The sequence below is a fragment of the Athene cunicularia genome (genome assembly GCF_003259725.1).
Source record: "Athene cunicularia isolate RWA chromosome 2 unlocalized genomic scaffold, athCun1 chr2_part1, whole genome shotgun sequence".
NCBI lineage: Eukaryota > Metazoa > Chordata > Aves > Strigiformes > Strigidae > Athene > Athene cunicularia.
In genome coordinates, this window is record NW_020799095.1 from 97085566 (window position 1) to 97103091 (window position 17526).

General features: G+C 36.7%; 1 protein-coding gene across 1 annotated transcript in view; it reads left to right on the forward strand.

Moving 5' to 3' along the window:
• PTPN2 (protein tyrosine phosphatase, non-receptor type 2) overlaps positions 1-17526 on the forward strand; it is a 34237-nt gene that overhangs the window by 12608 nt on the left and 4103 nt on the right. Inside the window, exons 5-9 of the mRNA XM_026841425.1 lie at positions 53-190; positions 7397-7606; positions 9025-9183; positions 12851-13041; positions 14351-14452. Of these exons, the coding sequence (XP_026697226.1) occupies positions 53-190; positions 7397-7606; positions 9025-9183; positions 12851-13041; positions 14351-14452 (800 nt within the window). The remainder of the gene's footprint in view (positions 1-52; positions 191-7396; positions 7607-9024; positions 9184-12850; positions 13042-14350; positions 14453-17526) is intronic.

The window sequence follows — 17526 nt, forward strand, 5'->3', positions numbered from 1 at the left end:
TCCTCCTTCTTTTTTTCTTCTCTTTTTTTTTTTTTTTTCCAAAATAAATTAGGTGAAGTGTGCACAATACTGGCCAACAAAAGAAGAGGAAGTTATGACATTCAGTGAAACAGGTTTCTGTGTGAGGCTAGTATCTGAAGACGTCAAATCCTATTACACAGTACATCTACTGCAATTAGAAAATATCAACGTAAGCTTTTCTCAGTCTGTGTAGCTCATATATTCCTGGGTCTAAGTATATAATGAAAAACTCTTTAGCATATTGTCACTACAGGTTTGTTTGAGCTTTTAGACTGAAAATTTTAATGCACTGTGCTTCTGATGATGTTGAAATGTATGTATGGCATATAAGCAAGTGAGTTAGACCTGAGTTAATCTATACATTAAAACAGATAACAGCTTCAGCATTTTTATACTTGTATTTTCCATTTGGCAGTACCTTAACATGCTGAATTGTTACATGTTGATGGTAGTGGTGATTCTAAGAGGACCTGTAAGAAATACCCTAAAAGGAAGAACCCAGGAGTTGAAGATTCTGATTTCTTCTGAATGTCAGAAATCAGACTCAGTAATTACTGTTTTTTAATGGAACTTTAGTTTTCCATGTAATTCAGTCCAACTATCTTAAGTTTGGGGGGGGAGGGGTGATTACCACCTGTGGATAGGTAACTTATCTCCTCTTGCTTACCTCCCGTTTTGCTCCACAGGACCAACCATCCTTTTCTCTTAAAAATTAAGCACTTTGACAATTTAATCAAGTTAAGCTCAAAAAAAATGTTCCTGGCCTGAGCTTGGGTTGGAATTTGCTGCTTCTGTTTCAGAGCTGAAGACAGGATTGAAGAGCTTGTCTGTTTGTTCCAGCTATGTCTTGTAAGATATTCTCTCTCCCTATAAACCTTGCCTTATATTAATTGAAAATGCTAGTATGGCAAGTTTTATTCAAGGTTGTCTTGTCAGTGGATTTGGAAAAGGAAAGCTTGAAGGTGTTCCTTTGCATGTTGTTTTATACAACTAAACCGATATATTTGGTCAGAATAATTTGAATTTATAGTAACTATTAATGGTACTTCAAGATAATGTTTGTTACTTTGAAACCTCCCTCACGAGATCAACATGATAAAACTTGGCATGTTGTTCCTTGGTCTATTCAATATAAGAGCTTTATGAAATTCTGTCCTACTGACCTGAAGAATTTCTATTTAGTTGTTTGTTTATTGACAGCAAAGGCAAAGAAAAGAGGACTAGTGCTTGCAAGCTAGTTCCTGAGAAGGAATAACTCCTTTTGGAAAGCTGAGGCAGGTTTTCCAAACTACTGAAAAGGCTTCTTCGTGGAATTGTCTGGCTGATGTTGGCCCCTGATCTTAAACTTAGTATTTTCAAAGTATGCAGTTTCCATGATATGTGTATGTTTGGACATAACATTAGCTGCAAAAGGCAGAGATCCCTTGAACAGCACAACATACATGATAGCAGGCTTTTGAGTTGGAGCTATTGAGCACTTAAATTTCTGGGTTTGCTTTGGACTGGTAACACAAGCCTGTCAGCACTGTACAGAGTTTCTTGTATGTCATGTAAATCAGTTTCACAAATACTTAGCAAACTTACTGTGGTGAATTTTTATTTTAGTGCCCTAGTACTCCTATAAGGCTCCACAAATATTAACTCCAAACAATATTTTTTTACATAAAACAGCTACAAGAAATAGAACCTACTTGGTTACTCAAACAGAAAAACTACATAGTTTCCAGAATAACACTGTGAATGTTAAGTGCAGCCCTCTGTAAGAATTTGATAATTAAACCATAAAACTTGTGGGAACTGAGTACTCGAAGTAACTTGAAATGTGAGCTTCACTATGTTTATACAAGTTACTCTGGAGGGGACTTTGGTGGAGGCATAGTAAGACCTTTAGCCACTTGACGCCTGGAATATAAGATGACTCATGAACAAAATATACTCTGAATTCCAAGAATAGTTAAGAAATTTTAGTAGTTCCTTGAAAACAGAACTAGAATTGCCTTTATTCTGCAACCATTCTGAACTCAAGTATAAGTCTGTGTTACTGCAACAAATCTCTCTAATACATAAGCAAAATACATACGTATGAAGAGTAAAGTGCTTGTTTAATGTTGTTACCAGTGAAGCAATCTCGGAATATTTGGTTGTTTTTGTTGGTGGTGTTTTAGTTTTGCTAAAAAGCAATTAGAAGGGGGGAGGGGGGGGAACGTTTGTTTTTTAGGATTAGATCAAGGCATTTGGTGGTTTGATTTGTTTCTATCTGTTCTAGGCAAACATTTGTTTTTGCTGTTAAAGCTAGTGTAGTCCAATAAAGCCTTGGAGAGGAGATGGTGTTTATTGGTGTTTTTCCAAAAGTTTTGAAAATACTTCTAATGTGCTTTTGCCTTGCTAGTGATTATTGTGGAATTTCCTTATTTTTTGCCTGACCCAGTCTGCATTTTAGAATACAGAAATTTGAAACTGCCTTTCCATCATGGTTCATTGTGTATCCTCCATTGTTTTGCTGGTGTCAGTCGTCAGCTTTTCTGAAAGTTGATGGCTGCTTTCTGCTGTAATTGCTGAGGCTCAGAATGCTCCTTGAGGAAAGATTGACTGTGAAGGCTGCCACAAACCCTTGCCTCTGCTGGAAAATAAGGGTAGAAGGGAAATACTGTGCTCATGTTACAAATTCTTAATCATTTATATGTGAAGCTATTGCATATCTGTGATTTGAATCAAAGTCTCCCAGTATACTGGAGAAATGATAGGTGTTTATGAGAGCGTTTTGTTAAATCTGTAAAATAACCTTACTGGCTGGGGTTGCTAAGTTTTGTGACAATATTATGGGAGAATTGTTAGATATTGACAGCTAACTTCTGGAAGACTCCACTTTGTGCTGAATATGTACTTTTATATTATTCTTTGCTGCTTTTAGCTTTTCTTGTCACAAGTGTGAGTACTGGTCTTAAGAGAAAGAAAACTTTCGTTTTCAGTAATTGCTGATGTGGCAACCCACATAGCCTGGAGAAAGATACAATGTGACACACAATTAATGCTTATAAACAAAACCCCAGTAGGTTGATGGTACTGGGGAATTCAGGGAAGCTATGGAAGGGCAAATGAGCATTAGTACTTGAGGGAAACGAGGGGTTGACTGGATGAGGAAATGAGGCAGTGGAAAGGAATTGAAATTGCTGGAGGAACCTTGATAAATGTATCTCAGACTGAGTTCCTAGAAATAAGAATAAAGCGGCGAAGGAGAGGTTCACAAAGAAAATATTTGCTGGAGGAGAAAGGACCAGAAGAAATTAGAACTAGATTTGATGTGACACTGGTGGTATGATACTTTAGAGTAAGGACCCATTAATAAACCTCAAGTGGAATCTTGAGTCCTCTGCAAATAGCAAATATTTAGAAAATCCCTTTAGCAGAATGAATTTTTGACATAGTACCAAGCCTCTGTGTGGCCATTGCTGTCAGATTAAGTGACACAAGACTGTTTATTGGCCCTCACTGTCTGATCCTGTGGATAAACCAGGAAGAGTTAGTGTAGTGCAAGAGGATGAGATCTGCTTTGCTCCTAGTTTATAGTGTCCAACATTTTAAACATACTGAGAAGATCTTTTAGTTTGTGGAGGCGAGCAGTCCAATGGCAGGCGATGTTCTGGGATCTGGTTGTATATGGATGTGTATATGTATGTAATTCCTGGAGTGTTTTGAAGGGATTTCTGAAACATGGCATACACTAGCTTTTAAACTTGTGGGATGTCCTCATATCACTTTGTCACACTGAACAGGGATTAATTTTGGTCTTTGGCCACAGAAATAGGACTGAATTGTTAGGGAAAGGTATTGGTGTCTAACAGGAAAGGAGAACCCAGACTCTCTTGAATGTCAAGTGTTTTGCAGATTCAATAGGCATAACTATTACCACGTTTACTTTAATAACTTACACTAATTATTAAAAAAACCCCATAATGTTTGTGAGAATTATTTGGCCCCATTATCCTCATTGTAATTTTTATGTACATTTTAAAAATAGTTTTGTCAGGCACTAGAATGAATAAATAGAAGAGGTTGTGGTAAAAGTTGATTTAAGATTTTGAATCTCAGTGCTTAGAATATGGCCCTTACAGCATGTCTTCTCATTTTTATATGATCAAATTAGTTGTTAATGCACTTAAGGCATTGTCATTAAATACAGGACCATTATGGGGTTGTAGGTGTATTTTACACCTTTCTATGTTAGACCATTTCAAACTATGAAATGAAGGCTTTTATAAATTTTATAAATTTCATTGATGTTCATACTCTTGGGTGACTGAACAACCTAAAGTTGTTCTGAGATTTTGATACCTTTTTTGTTTTGAGTGATTGAATAGTCACCGTTAAAAAGGTTATGACAAGGGCTTGTTTTGATGAAAGTGTATCTAGTGGCATTATGTTATTCTGCAGAAGTCCTCATGTCAGTGTCTGCTTGTAACCTGGAGCAGGGCTTGTGGTTTGATCATCCTTTTGTCATGCTGTTAGTGTTACCAGCAGTCAGTGGAGAACTGTGCAGTGCGGTGGTAACTTTCTGAGTTTATCTGTTTTAGCTATGTTGGTTATTTACCAAAAGCTTACCTCAGTAGTTTGTGAAACTTTCACTAGAATGGTTTGATTCATTTTCTTGAAAAGTTGTTTAAATGTCCCATGATTATTCAAGGATTCTTAAAATGAGGTTTTTTGGTGACTAGTCTTAGGGAATAAATCTTGCAAGAGTATTTTGAAGTTACCATAGAATAAGCTGGTCTTCAGTTATCATGCAGAAATGTGTTCCCTGTGTATAAGATATATACAGTTTATATTACTGCCTGAGTCTTGAAGTCTAGCTTTTTTCTTTTAAAAAAATATCTAGTTTCCTGATAATATTTTCAATAAAATCAGTTGTTATTTAAAATTGAATTTCTCTCCATCAACAGTTGTGCATTTTTAGTGAGCCCCAATGTTTTTTTGTTACAGTCCTGCATCACTTCACGTAAGTGATAGCTGTGGTGCATGGCTCAGTGACAGGGGAGTTCTTTAAGAAAGGGTGGTACAGATATTCACACAAAGACAGTATTTCAGCTGTGCAGCTTGACTGCCAAGCACCACTTGAAAGAGCCATTCTGTTTAAGAGAGAAAATGTGGGAGGTTTGAAATACTCAAATGGGATTTGTCTGTACGATTAGGAACTGCTAGTTCAAAGAAGACCAGCCAGTTCCGGTGCACTGAAATGGGACCCATGAAGAAAAATGAAGAGACTAGGTATTTTTGAAATGAGCTGAAATGATGGAAAACTGTGGGATGGATAAAGCCTTCGTACAGCATGTGGAAGAGAAAATAGTTCTGTGGATGAGAGCTGGATGAGATGTACAACAACATTGTTAACTCTCACCGTTAGAAATACTTATTTTCAGATTAGTGTATGAGCAGGGTGACACTTGACCATGTGCTTGAAGCACTACTGTTTTTTTTTTTTTTAGGAAGAGGATGGTAGTGCTTGTTTAAGTATGGGATCTGAAAAAAAACCCAAAAACCAACAAACCAAAAACACCAACCCAAACCAAATAACTTACGGATCACCTTTGTTTTCTATACATAAGGACATTTTTGCCGCCTTTAGGTGTAAGGGAGGCTTTCATCTGGAATGCTGTTTAAGAATCCTGAGGGAGACTGTATCCATTATCACTTCTAAGGTTCATCTAGACTCACAAGAAATAACTTTAGCCTTTGCTTTACCTAGTATGTGCATTTAGCTCATCTCTCCAGTTTTCCTCTTAATTTTGTTTGTAAATCAATGAGTTATTTGTCTTAAAGGAGTTTGTCTTAGAGGAAATTGCTGAAAAGTATTATCTTATTTAAAATTCTATAATTTCTAGATTTCTTAAAAAAATATCTTCTTCATGTTTTTTAAACAAATGGGTCATTTCATTTGATTAGTGAGTTAACTCACTAATTGAAAAACTAGGTACAGAAGACCAGTAAGAAGATCTCAGTTGAAAATGCAAGCTTTTTAAAATGCTTTGCTTCAGACAAATAAAAGGAAATCTCAGTGTATTTATACAATTTAGGTCTCGGTAGATTTTTTTTTTTGCCCCTTTTGAAATCTTACTGTGTACTCATTTTCCCAGTATGATGGATCAGACTCTGTTGTCCTTGTTGAGCTTTTAGCCGAGAGACAAAATATTCCTGGAAGATAACTGTACATTTGAGAGTAGCTTGAGTCATGTTAATATCCACTTTTCTGTGAAAGTGTTGGCAGTCTCGCAGTATCAGGCGTTGAAGGCAAAAGACAAAATGGGAGAGTATTTTTGTTACTGTGGTAACCATGAACTGGATTATTTTTGTTTCACAAAGGAGTTTCGTAAGTTGTCTCTCATAAGAAGTTTAAACAGACTGAGCAGATGAAAAACAGTAGAATTTATTTGAATTTTGTAGCTATATTTTATACTCTTGCTGAAAAAGAAAAATAGCTTTCCTGGAATACGTTGATATTTTAAATCTTCTTGTGTTCCAACTTTTTGGAGGTTTGTGTAGGTTTCAATCTACGTGGAAAATAAGATAAAATGGAGGGAGGATAAAAGTAACTGAACCTTTCTAAAATTCCTGAGCTAAATCAGTGATCAAGTAGTCTCAAAATCACTGTGGCAAGGAGTAGCATTTAACAGGAGGTCTTAAGTGAGTTCCATAAAAATAAAATCCTAATTTGTTATCAAAGCTTTTTGGATATGTACATACTCTCTTACTGTCGTTTCAATACTTGCAGTTAGTTGGTCGTGTTAGGAGAGGAGTTGCATGGTTCTAAAACAACTGCACAGTTTTGGAATCCTTCTTTATTACTTCTAAAGAATGGGTATGTCCAGCAGAAGTCTTGCTGTATGGGTTCTTATAGGCCTTTTTGCATAAAGCTTCCTGCTCTTCTCAGTACTGTGGTTTGTATAAAGGAGATGCTAATACCTTTCAATATTAAAACTTGCTCTGAGCAAGAGTGGAGAGTGTTTACAATGCTGACGGGTAGTTTTTTTCAGTCTTATTAATGCTAGCAGTCTAATAATTGCTGTCAGTCATTAAGCTTCATTAATGGTAGCAAAAGAAGAATGTTTGGGAACAAGTAGCAAAGCAAACCAAATATAGTACTGAAAGTTTGAGAAGAAGAAAGAATGTGTATGGTAGTAACTGCAAAGGGGAAAACTACCAACTTGGATGAAAAACTGTTTCAGGGTGGTTGTCATCCAACTTGAAGCAAGTTATTGGATTGTTTGTTGAAATGGGAAGTTTAAATAGAAAATAGTTATTGATTCAGATAGGAGAAATGTGTGCTAACTAAACAAAAGTAGAATACTTTCTAGTTGTATTGTTTATTTGTTTTCACTTCTAGAGTGGTGAGTCCAGGATGATCTTTCATTTTCATTATACAACATGGCCAGACTTTGGAGTTCCTGAATCCCCAGCTTCATTCCTGAACTTCCTGTTTAAAGTCAGAGAGTCTGGTTCACTAAGTCCTGAACACGGACCTGCAGTAGTTCACTGCAGTGCAGGGATAGGACGTTCCGGCACGTTTTCTTTAGTAGACACTTGTCTTGTTCTGGTAAGTGTTTGGTCATTTTCTCTGTCACCCCTTTCCTTCTTCTGACACCCTGCCTCTCTTCCCAATATGGGCTTTGTGATCAGAAGGCTTTGAAAGCATTTAAGTTAATAACATGCCAGTGAAAACTTTAATTATGATATAATACATTTTTTTTTCCTTCATGTATTTCAGTGGTTTAAAAACACAGCTCTAGAAATACATTTACAAATCTATTTTGAAGTACATTACACATTTTCACAGCTTTCTGGGAAGTAAATAGTAAGCATTCTTTTCCTTTTATGTAAGATGTACTTAGGAAAGACTGAGATTTTTTTTTTTTTTTTTTTTTTTCTAATATGAGCTTGAAGTTAGGCTTGTGAATATATAAGCCTTTTTCTCTGAACATGGGATATCTTGCAGGTCTGCCAGGCCCCTTTTCTTAAGGTTACAGAAAATTGGTGTCTGAACTAAGATGAGAACTTGGGCATACTCCTGGATCTTCTGCAGTGTGTAATGGAGGATGGGGCAGTTTCCCTAGCTGTGCTGCCCTCTGGGAGCTGGGGCTTGTTAGCCAGTTGCAGTACCACATGTATGAGTAGGTTTTTTGCTTACTTGGTGAACTGCATCATCTATAATTCCTCATGACTTGAGTGAACTTCTAAATATTAAATAATATTTAAAATCTCTATGGATATACTTTTTTTTAATTTTAAAGTCCAGACACAGACTCTTTGTTTTTGCCTGTGCTTGGTAATAGGGAAAATTACAGCATAGGGTTAAGTGAAATAGGATTTATTTAAAATATAAGACATTTATCTTCTGGTTTGGTTAGGTCCTCTCAAATTATTTTTTATTTTCTTCTTCAGTATTTTCTGCATTTTGAAAAACATAGGTGTATATTTTGATGTAAGTATACTTTAATATTAGATGAGTTAAAGTGAACATTGCAAGAAGTGCAGGTGTGTGGTTAAAAACAGCCCATGAATGTAGTGTGGGGACAAGTGTGTGCATTGCTCAGATTAGGGGTTCTGCTTTAAATGAGGAAACTTGTGCCACAATCAGCCATTCCAAATTGCTGTTCCATTCAGCTTTATGGTTCTGAGTCTTACAGTCCTATTCCAAAGTACATATACATCCCTGAATAAAACCAAGCATATCTAAATTTCTCAATTTGAAGACTTGATATTAGGGTACTGATTTATTTAGTTAATACATGATCATTGATTTTTTCATAACAAGCTTTCATTAGATGGTTAAATTTTTTCCTGTAAAAACAATTCAAATATCATTGGATATGTTAATTTCATATATTAGTGGAAATATAATATGAAGAAATAAATTTTTAGATTTAATTTTATGACTCATTTTAACTTGCAATTATTTTTTATATGTTGTCTCTATCACTAGCAATGATGCTTTTGGTGTAATTTGCTTTACAGATGGAGAAAAAAGACCCATTTTCTGTAGATATTAAGAAGGTATTACTGGATATGAGAAAATATCGGATGGGACTTATTCAGACTCCTGATCAACTAAGATTTTCATATATGGCTGTAATAGAAGGAGCAAAATTTATAATGGGGGATTCAACTATACAGGTAAATGCTTAGTTCTGTGTATTTAAACAGAAACAGTAGACTGCTTACAGTTGTTAAGAATGAGCTCCAAACTATTTTAAAACATGTAACTTTGTGGAATTTAAATAATGCGCCTTTTTCTGTGGATGCCTAGAAGGTGTTAGAGAGTATCTGATCAGCGCCTTCTATCAGCTAAACTTCTAATCCTATGGATTTGTCTGCTTTAAATAAAAGAAACAAAAAACCCCTTGTTTTTACTAATGTCTAAAAAAAAAAAAAAGCAGCTTACATTGATATTGCTGAAAAGCAAAAGTAATGCCTAGTATCGCTTTGAAAAGATAGCAAGGATCTTCTTAGGATTTGTTGATCTTTGTTATATATTTTCCTAACGGTAAAGTTACCTGATGCTACAGATCAGGTTTATTGGTAAAGTTGAATTTTCTTTTTCCTCCATATCTTTTAAAATTTGTGTTACAGTTAGAATCTAGCCAAATAGAACGAGTTTTGGGGTAAACAGATTACCAAGTCTGTTTTATTACGGTGGTTTGGTTTGTAGATGTAACAATAGCTACAGCTATTTTAAATGGCTGGGGGTAGGTGAGAGGGAGAACTGGGAGGAGAGGCTGCGAAACAGACTTAATTCTGCTTCCACATGCTAGAGCTTTTTTATATTGATCTCGTAAAATCATGAATGAAGCAGATAAAATAAAACACGTTTCCTCTTTTCTGTGGTTCTGGTAGTTGTCAAATTCTTCTCATTGACGAATGTTTCTTACTTGCTGTGTAAAGAAATTATTTTGCACAACTACTTATCAACACCTAGGTAGTGTGCTGCTGCCATAGGCCTCGAAGACTGCGTGATTCATCCTAACACTAACAGCAATTTAGCCTCTTTATTTTCTGGAAGCTGTTTCTGGTGGTATGAGGGTATTGTCTCTAATAATTTTTCTGCCTTTTTTTTTTTTTTTTTTTAAAGCTATGCTCCAAACTTAGCAGTTCTGGCTCCCACACTTACCCATCCAGATCACAAGATTTCTTGTTCCTGGATACAAGGAAGCATTGTCAACTTGAAATACTGCTTGTTGGGTTCAAGTGTGTTATTTCTCAATACTAAGAGAATGCCTAAGAAGACATGCTTCTCATTTGTTCTTTTTTTTTTCTTTTGTTATGATTGTTCAGATGATCTTTCCTAAACCAGTGTTTTCTGCAGTGCAGGCAGTTGTCCTGGTGCTTTTCTCTTTAGGCCTCAGGGTCATGTGCAGAAAATCAATTGGCAGTACTTAATAGGAATATTTCTGCTTTAGAGGTCACCTAGATCATTTTTTTCCCCTTGTAGGGAACAGTTATACTGTCCAGAGTGTGAGAAGTGTTTACTTCTCTCTGCTGGTGATGGGGAGGGCATGAAGTCACTGAACGCTTCTCTATACCCAAATGTTCATCTCTGACATCTTCATGGATTCCAGAAGTCTGTAAACTGTACAGACAAGCACAACATATGCTTGAACCTTTACTTGCTTACATCTAGTGGCTGCAACTGCAACACTTGTATCAGGAGGCGAGGAGTCTCTATCCTCTCGTTCTCATTTAGACCCTCTGGGATTCCACCAGTGACTGAAACAAAGGATCATACTCACCCAGATTGCCCTGAAACCCTGCAGAGGCATGTGGTTGGTGTGCTGCTGCATGGGGCCATAGCTGAAACAATTACTTGCTTCCTGATTATAGTACAGCACTGTATAATGGGTGACATGGAACAAGGTGGTTTTTAATTCCTTTGTAATAAAGATAAGTGTATATTGCTTCAGTTTCTTTCAGAAAAATCTGTTGAAATGAGTGGTCTCTGGAAAACAAATTTGTGGCTTTGGAAGGAAAAGATGGTTGAACTCCTTAGATCTGTAGATGTGTTTTGCAAACAGAGAACAAGAATATTATAATTTTGTACTGAAACTTGTGAATCCAAAAGCTGTGTCTGACATTCACCTGATTTTGTCAGTTGAACATCTTAACATGCCTTTCTGTTGTTTCCTTGCATTCCAAGAGGCAATACAGGCTCTAAGTCTTAGCTCCCCTACGCAGGCATTTTGGCTATAATTTTAAGGACAGTTGTATATCTTAAATCAAACTTTATCACTTCTTTGTTTCTTCCAGACTTAATTTGATGCAGTGTAGTAGTTCAGTTCCTGAGATACATTTTTGTTGTTCTTTTTTGTAAAGTTGCAGGTCTATCATAAAATGGCAAAGGTAATTTAGCAATGCAGTCCTCCTTGTCTATCTGCTTCAAGTTGTACATTATTTTACCAGTCTTGCCATTCACATAGTCTTGTCATTGATACTTAAAATTACCAGCCATTTGAGCTATTGTTATTACATGTTTAAAATAGAATTCTTGGTGGGAAATTCCTTCTGTTTGACAAGAGTAGTAAAATTGCCTCTGATTTCCATTCTTCCTGTGTGGTTTATCGCTCCAGATGTAATCAATGTTTACCTTAGCCAGCAAGTCTCTTATGGCCACTGCTGTGTCTTCTAAAAGGCCTTTTTCCATGACAGTAAGAGGGAGCTGCTAAGTGGATTTCCATTTGTTAGTGGCTCTTTTTGGGGTTTGTCTTTTTTGTTTGCTTAAGACAAAACAACAAAAACCTCTTAAAGTGAAGCGACTTCTGGGTGAAGACTTCCTTTGTGAATTTCAGATCTATACTGGAAGCTCTTCTGCAGTGGAGGAGTCTGTTCACTGTTAAAGATCATTCTGCCAGCAGTTCATTTATAAGTAGCTCTGAGTTTGATATTTAGTTTAGACCAGCAGTCTTAAATTCATTCCACAGACAAGAATCTAACACTCATTTTGTGCAGAGTCAATTTTCAATTCATCTTTCTTATCACAGACATTTAAAATTAACTGACTTTTTTCCCCCAAGGTATTCTATACAGGCTGGCTGGTTTGTGTGAGAAAATAACTGTTTTTTAGGGGCAATTCTTTTCCTTCCTCTTACCTTTCTAGGTTTTCTTCTGCATGAAATTTTTTTGCAAGAAATCCTTCAGACTGTTCATCATTAGGACAGTTACCCATCAGGGCAGTGATCTAGATGCAAACCAGTTTTACTTCTGATTTTTTTTTTTTCTCCTTCTATCTCATTTCAGATTACTTCTCAAAATGAGGTGAATATCTGTTTTATGATGCTATAGTTCTCTGGGCTAATGGAACACGAGGTGAAATAGTAGTCTATGATTTTGGCATAAATAACCCAATTTTTTTTTATTACTGGCATTGCAAATTTTTCCAGTTCTCTCTTTTTAGGCAGTTCTTGCACATAAGGTCCTTTGGAGCCATGAAAGATAACGGCACAGGCACATAGAGAGTAGAGAGAAATGGAAAGTGCTAGACAGTGCAGGATTATACAAGACAAGTTGCTTCCTCATTGTGGAGCTGCTGTGGACAGACAGTACAAGCCCTGAAGATAGTGGCCTCATACCTTCACAGTTGCATCTTCCCAGAGAAATAAAAAAAGGGATTATTGTTAGAAAAAACGCATCTTCACCTAACATTATTTCTTCGTCTAGATTTTTTTTTTCCTCTACTTGATCTAGTAGTTTCTTTAATCTACTTCTGTGACTGTTCTGTTGGAAGACTTCTTGAGCAAAGAGGGCCTTCAGTGTTAGGGGAATATTTGAAATATGTTCTCCTTGTTTGCAGAAACGGTGGAAAGAGCTCTCTAAGGAGGACCAAGCACCAAGTTCTGAGCAGTCTCCTCCACATCCAACAAAAATAACCACAGAGAAGTACAATGGGAACAGCATAGGCCTGGAGAACAAAGATCAAATGGAGAAAATAAATACTGACCTGGCCACTAAAGTTCAAGATATCACAGATGGAAACATTGAAAGGTAGGCAAGATGAAGAAACTGTTTAGAAGACAGATACACTCTCTCAAAAGGCTGAAATACTGTATGCTTTTCTTATCATAAGAAAACTTAAAAGATTTCTCTTCAGTAGACCAAAAGGACAGGTGGTATTTGACTGTCTTAATTATTTTGAAAATACAACTTCAGTTATTCCTTGTGATAAAGTTCTGTTGTTTAAAGGTCAAGAGAAGAAAAACGTCTCTAATTGAAGCAGCTAAACCTTATGCTTGAAAGCATTTTTCTGCAGACTGTGAACTCTTGTGCAGTGTGAATTAGATCCTAAAAGTGCCCAGCATAAGTCGATACTGATTTTTAAATGCAATGCTAACTTCTGTTTGGAAAAATATATGATACCTCAGAAACACCAAGTTCTTATCACCTACCACTTTCTGTATGGTGATTGAAATTGTGTCATTGAAGCCAGAGGTCACCCTCCACTCATGACGGGAGGAGGCAGTGTCTGCCCCAAAGGGCTCCAGTCTGAGACAAGATGCAGCTGTGCAGCATAGATAGGCTGGAATTCTGAAATAACAGATGATTTACTGAATGGACTGCTGAGTGCATTATCTCTCCATGTCTTGATGAATGTTGAGAGACAATGACAGCGATTTGTTAGAGGCTTGAACGAGCCCCTCAAAAGCAGGGGTGGGGGCATGGGTATGAGTACGGTGTTTAGTTTTCTTGTGTTGGGGGACACTTTCTTACAGATGGTGAGGGTACTTTTGGAGGCAAGAATTACAGAGTGGCCCTGATGAAGTGTAACACACACAACTGATTTTTAGCCCATGGCCTTGATTGGTTTACAGCCTAAGATGAGCAGCATTAAGTCCCTATGCAGATATGAGTAGGTTAGGATCAGTGAGGCTAGTGTGAACTCCTCAGTGGTGACACATGCTTAAATACTGTGAATGTTTGCACATAGTATCTTACATTGCATATAAAAGCAGCCTCCCTGCGAAAAATCTCAGCCACCAAATGGGGCATTGATGGGAGTGAAATTCTAAGCTCAGATAATTAAGCTAATTGTGTTCCCTGTTGAAGGCATAGGTCAAAGCACCACTTAGAGCTTTACATATGTCATTTACGTACTTCATGGGGCTTCACTGACCTGAAAGGTTGTTAAAGCAGAGTGAAGATTGCTTGGTTTAGATTTTATACCCTGCTGCCATATGCTGCTGGTGGGTTGGTTAACTGTTGGGAGTGTGTTGGGAAGAGGTTTATTTTATTACTTTAATAGCTTTCTTCCTTGTTCTACGATTTATCTTTTTTTTTTTTTTTTCCTTTCTTTAAGTACTGTCCGAAAACGACTGCGAGAGGATAGAAAAGCAAACACAGCACAGAAGCTGCAGCAGATGAAGCAGAAGCTAAATGAGACTGAAAGAAAAAGAAAAAGGTGGTTATATTGGAAACCTATTCTCACTAAGATTGGGTTTGGTACACTGATTTTAGTTGGCGCTTATTCTTGCTGGAAAATGTATTTTCAAGAACATTCCTTGTAAGTAAACAGTAAGCCTGTCTGCTCCAGCAGCTCATTCTGCTGCAAGTTAATGACTAGGGGTGTGACTTTAAGCAGTAAACTCCTTACACCTGGAATGGGTACAGACCATTACATACAATAGAGAAGTGATGCAAACTTGATCACATGTCAACATCTCAGGACTTTGCACTGCAGGTACTTAGAAAAATGAACTGCTGCCCCCCAACAAAGTTGATGTTTTTTGTTTATATGAGCAGGTACAAACTTGCTGCAACTGTTTATACACTTTTTAAAATGGTGTTCTACCAGATCTTAAGCAAACCCTGAACCACAAAGGTTTTAGCTGCTGAAGGCTGGGTTTAAATTTACATGCCTGACATAAGCAATAAACAGTGTTGTATCATTTACATTATTAATGCAAAGTTATCCTTAAATGTGTGTAATGTGTAATGTACTAGTGACATGGACATAAACATTTTATATTCTTATGACCTAGGATAAATATATTTTATAATTGCATATTTAATCTTTTTGTAGTTCACTGTACTTTTAAAAGCTCAGTTTGTACAAATTTCTGACCAAAAAGAATTTGATTTTGAAACTACATGTAATTATAATTTGTGCATGAAAATAATAGTACAACCATTCCCCATATTTTGACTCTCCAATTTATGATATGAGCAGCTAGGGGTCTGATGAAGCACCAATTTCTATTCTGTTAATTTGCATTCCTTATTTATTTTTTTGTAGTTTTCATTATTTAAGTAAGGCTTGGAATTTTTTTTTAAGGCTTTTGAGAACTTAGGCCCCACTGAAAAGCATACTGTTGATTAATGTATTCAGACTTCAACTACTGTTTGAAGGCCAACATTGTTAAAGTTCTGACATTCCATTAAATGTGAAACAGTGGTTTGTGTGTCTATAGATTTTAATTGCTAGAAAGAATAAAATTCATTCATCACTAATAGTTGTAGAAAGTATATCAAAGGAAACTAGAGTTGCACTTCCAAGGGTGGTTGTAGTAGAAAACAAATGTTGGTAGTATTCTCCTGTACACAGTATGTTCTGCTATATGAGCCACTTCTGTAGCTTCATAAAATCTAGAACTGCTTTTCAGGTTCCCCAGCACTGTAGAGGCATGACTTAAAACACTTAACTAGGATTTTGGGAACACCTGTGCTACAGTCACTTTAAAATTCTTGAGCAGTTCCTTCCCACTAGTTGGGTGATAACACTTTCTAAGTAGTAATTCAACACAAATCGCTTGCTGTCCCTTAAATTCTCTTTGAATACAGAGATCGTATGTGGCTGTATGTAGCTTGCTGTCATTCAAGTTGAGACCTAATCATTTGTAGTATTGGACTGCACTTTGAAACCTGGGTTTTATTTATTCAAGCATTGCCTTGTTGGGTGACTTCAGAGAAGTCATGTTTTTTTCTCTCCCATTTTCCTAGCTTGATTGTTTACTGTTGGGTACAGGGGTTTGAGGGTGAGTTCTTTTTCCCGCTCCCCTCCCTCCCTCTCCCCTCTTTTCTCCTTTTGTAAAGCACTTCTTGGATTTACTGCTGAAAAGTACTAAAAGAGCTAGATAATTACTTTGTTTCTTATCCAAAGGAATTAACTTGAAAGGTTTCCAGTAGGTTCAAGCTTAGTAGTAACATACCAGGCATGGGGCCCAAAGCGTCTAAAATTTACTACGCAAAGCTAAATTGAGTTTATTCTTTGAAATTCTCATTTCACAATAGCTAATACTATTTTGGACTAAGCTGTTTGTATGGTAAACAAATGCTTAAGGGTCCAGAGAAGGAAAACAAGTGTAGTTTCATACAGTTCTGAATTTGGGAAATTGCGTCAGTAAAACAAGACAATTTGTCCTGTGGCATTATTGACCGACTACGCAGCTCTAATAGCAAAATGACCTACTGGCTGCTGCGACACAGTAGAGGCAGGCAGCTTGCGTATTTTAAGACATTTCATAATTTTTACAACCACAGTAACTCTTTTAGCCAATGAGGCTTGGCAAAATATTCTTTTCTTCTTTCTTTAAATTGGGAAGACAGGTTTTTCAGTATCAGCTATAACTGATAGTAGGTGTACATGTATGTGCCTTATAAAAGATATTTTGGTTATGGAAAAACACATGGAATGTAATTAAATGCTTTTATAACAGAAATACTTGAGATTTTATTCTAAATAATTAAAAGCAGCTAAGGAAAAAGCGCAGATGCAGCCTTCACTGAAATCACACTGTCATTTATCGCCTCTCTGTTTGCATGAGAGAGTTCCTGGGCCACCAGTATCCTGCAGACACTGAGCTCTTAACTGTGGCTTCTCAAGTTGTCACTTGAATTTTTTTTCTTGATTCCGTCTTCTGAATTCTGGCTTTTTTTTTCTCTCAATTCTGAGCAGGCATTCCTTTTTTCTGGGTAGGGCGGGGCGGGAGGAGGCCATCTGACATTATCCCTCGCTTCTTGACGCAGTAAAGCGGGACTTGCACATTCAACTGCTGATCTGTAAAAATTTAGTTTGGTTCCATGATTGTATCTATCTTGAGAGTCTAACTGTTAATAATTTAAGGACTAGAAACCATTACATTGTGTTTGGGGCAAATCTGTTTTGTACAGTGAATTGTCCAGGATGGTATAGATGTAGGAAGGGAAATTAAACATTAGATCACTTAATACATTCCAGGAAATAATTTGGATAAAACTCTTTATTTCTGGTCTGTCAGTAATCCTAAAAAAAAATATGGAGGAGGCTTGTTCTCTTTACTGCAGACTGAGCCCTTGTAATACTCTGTTACTCTGTAGGATTTAAACTTGCAGCGGTTTTGCACAACGTGGATGTTAAGTAAGAACAAATATGGGCCAAAATGAAGAACTGTCAATCCCAGTGACCTCTATCGTAGGAAATGCTTAAAGAAAGAGTAAAACTGATGGATGTGCCTTCTCACCCCTCTCCTGCCTCCCCCCCCCTATATGTGAAGCTCT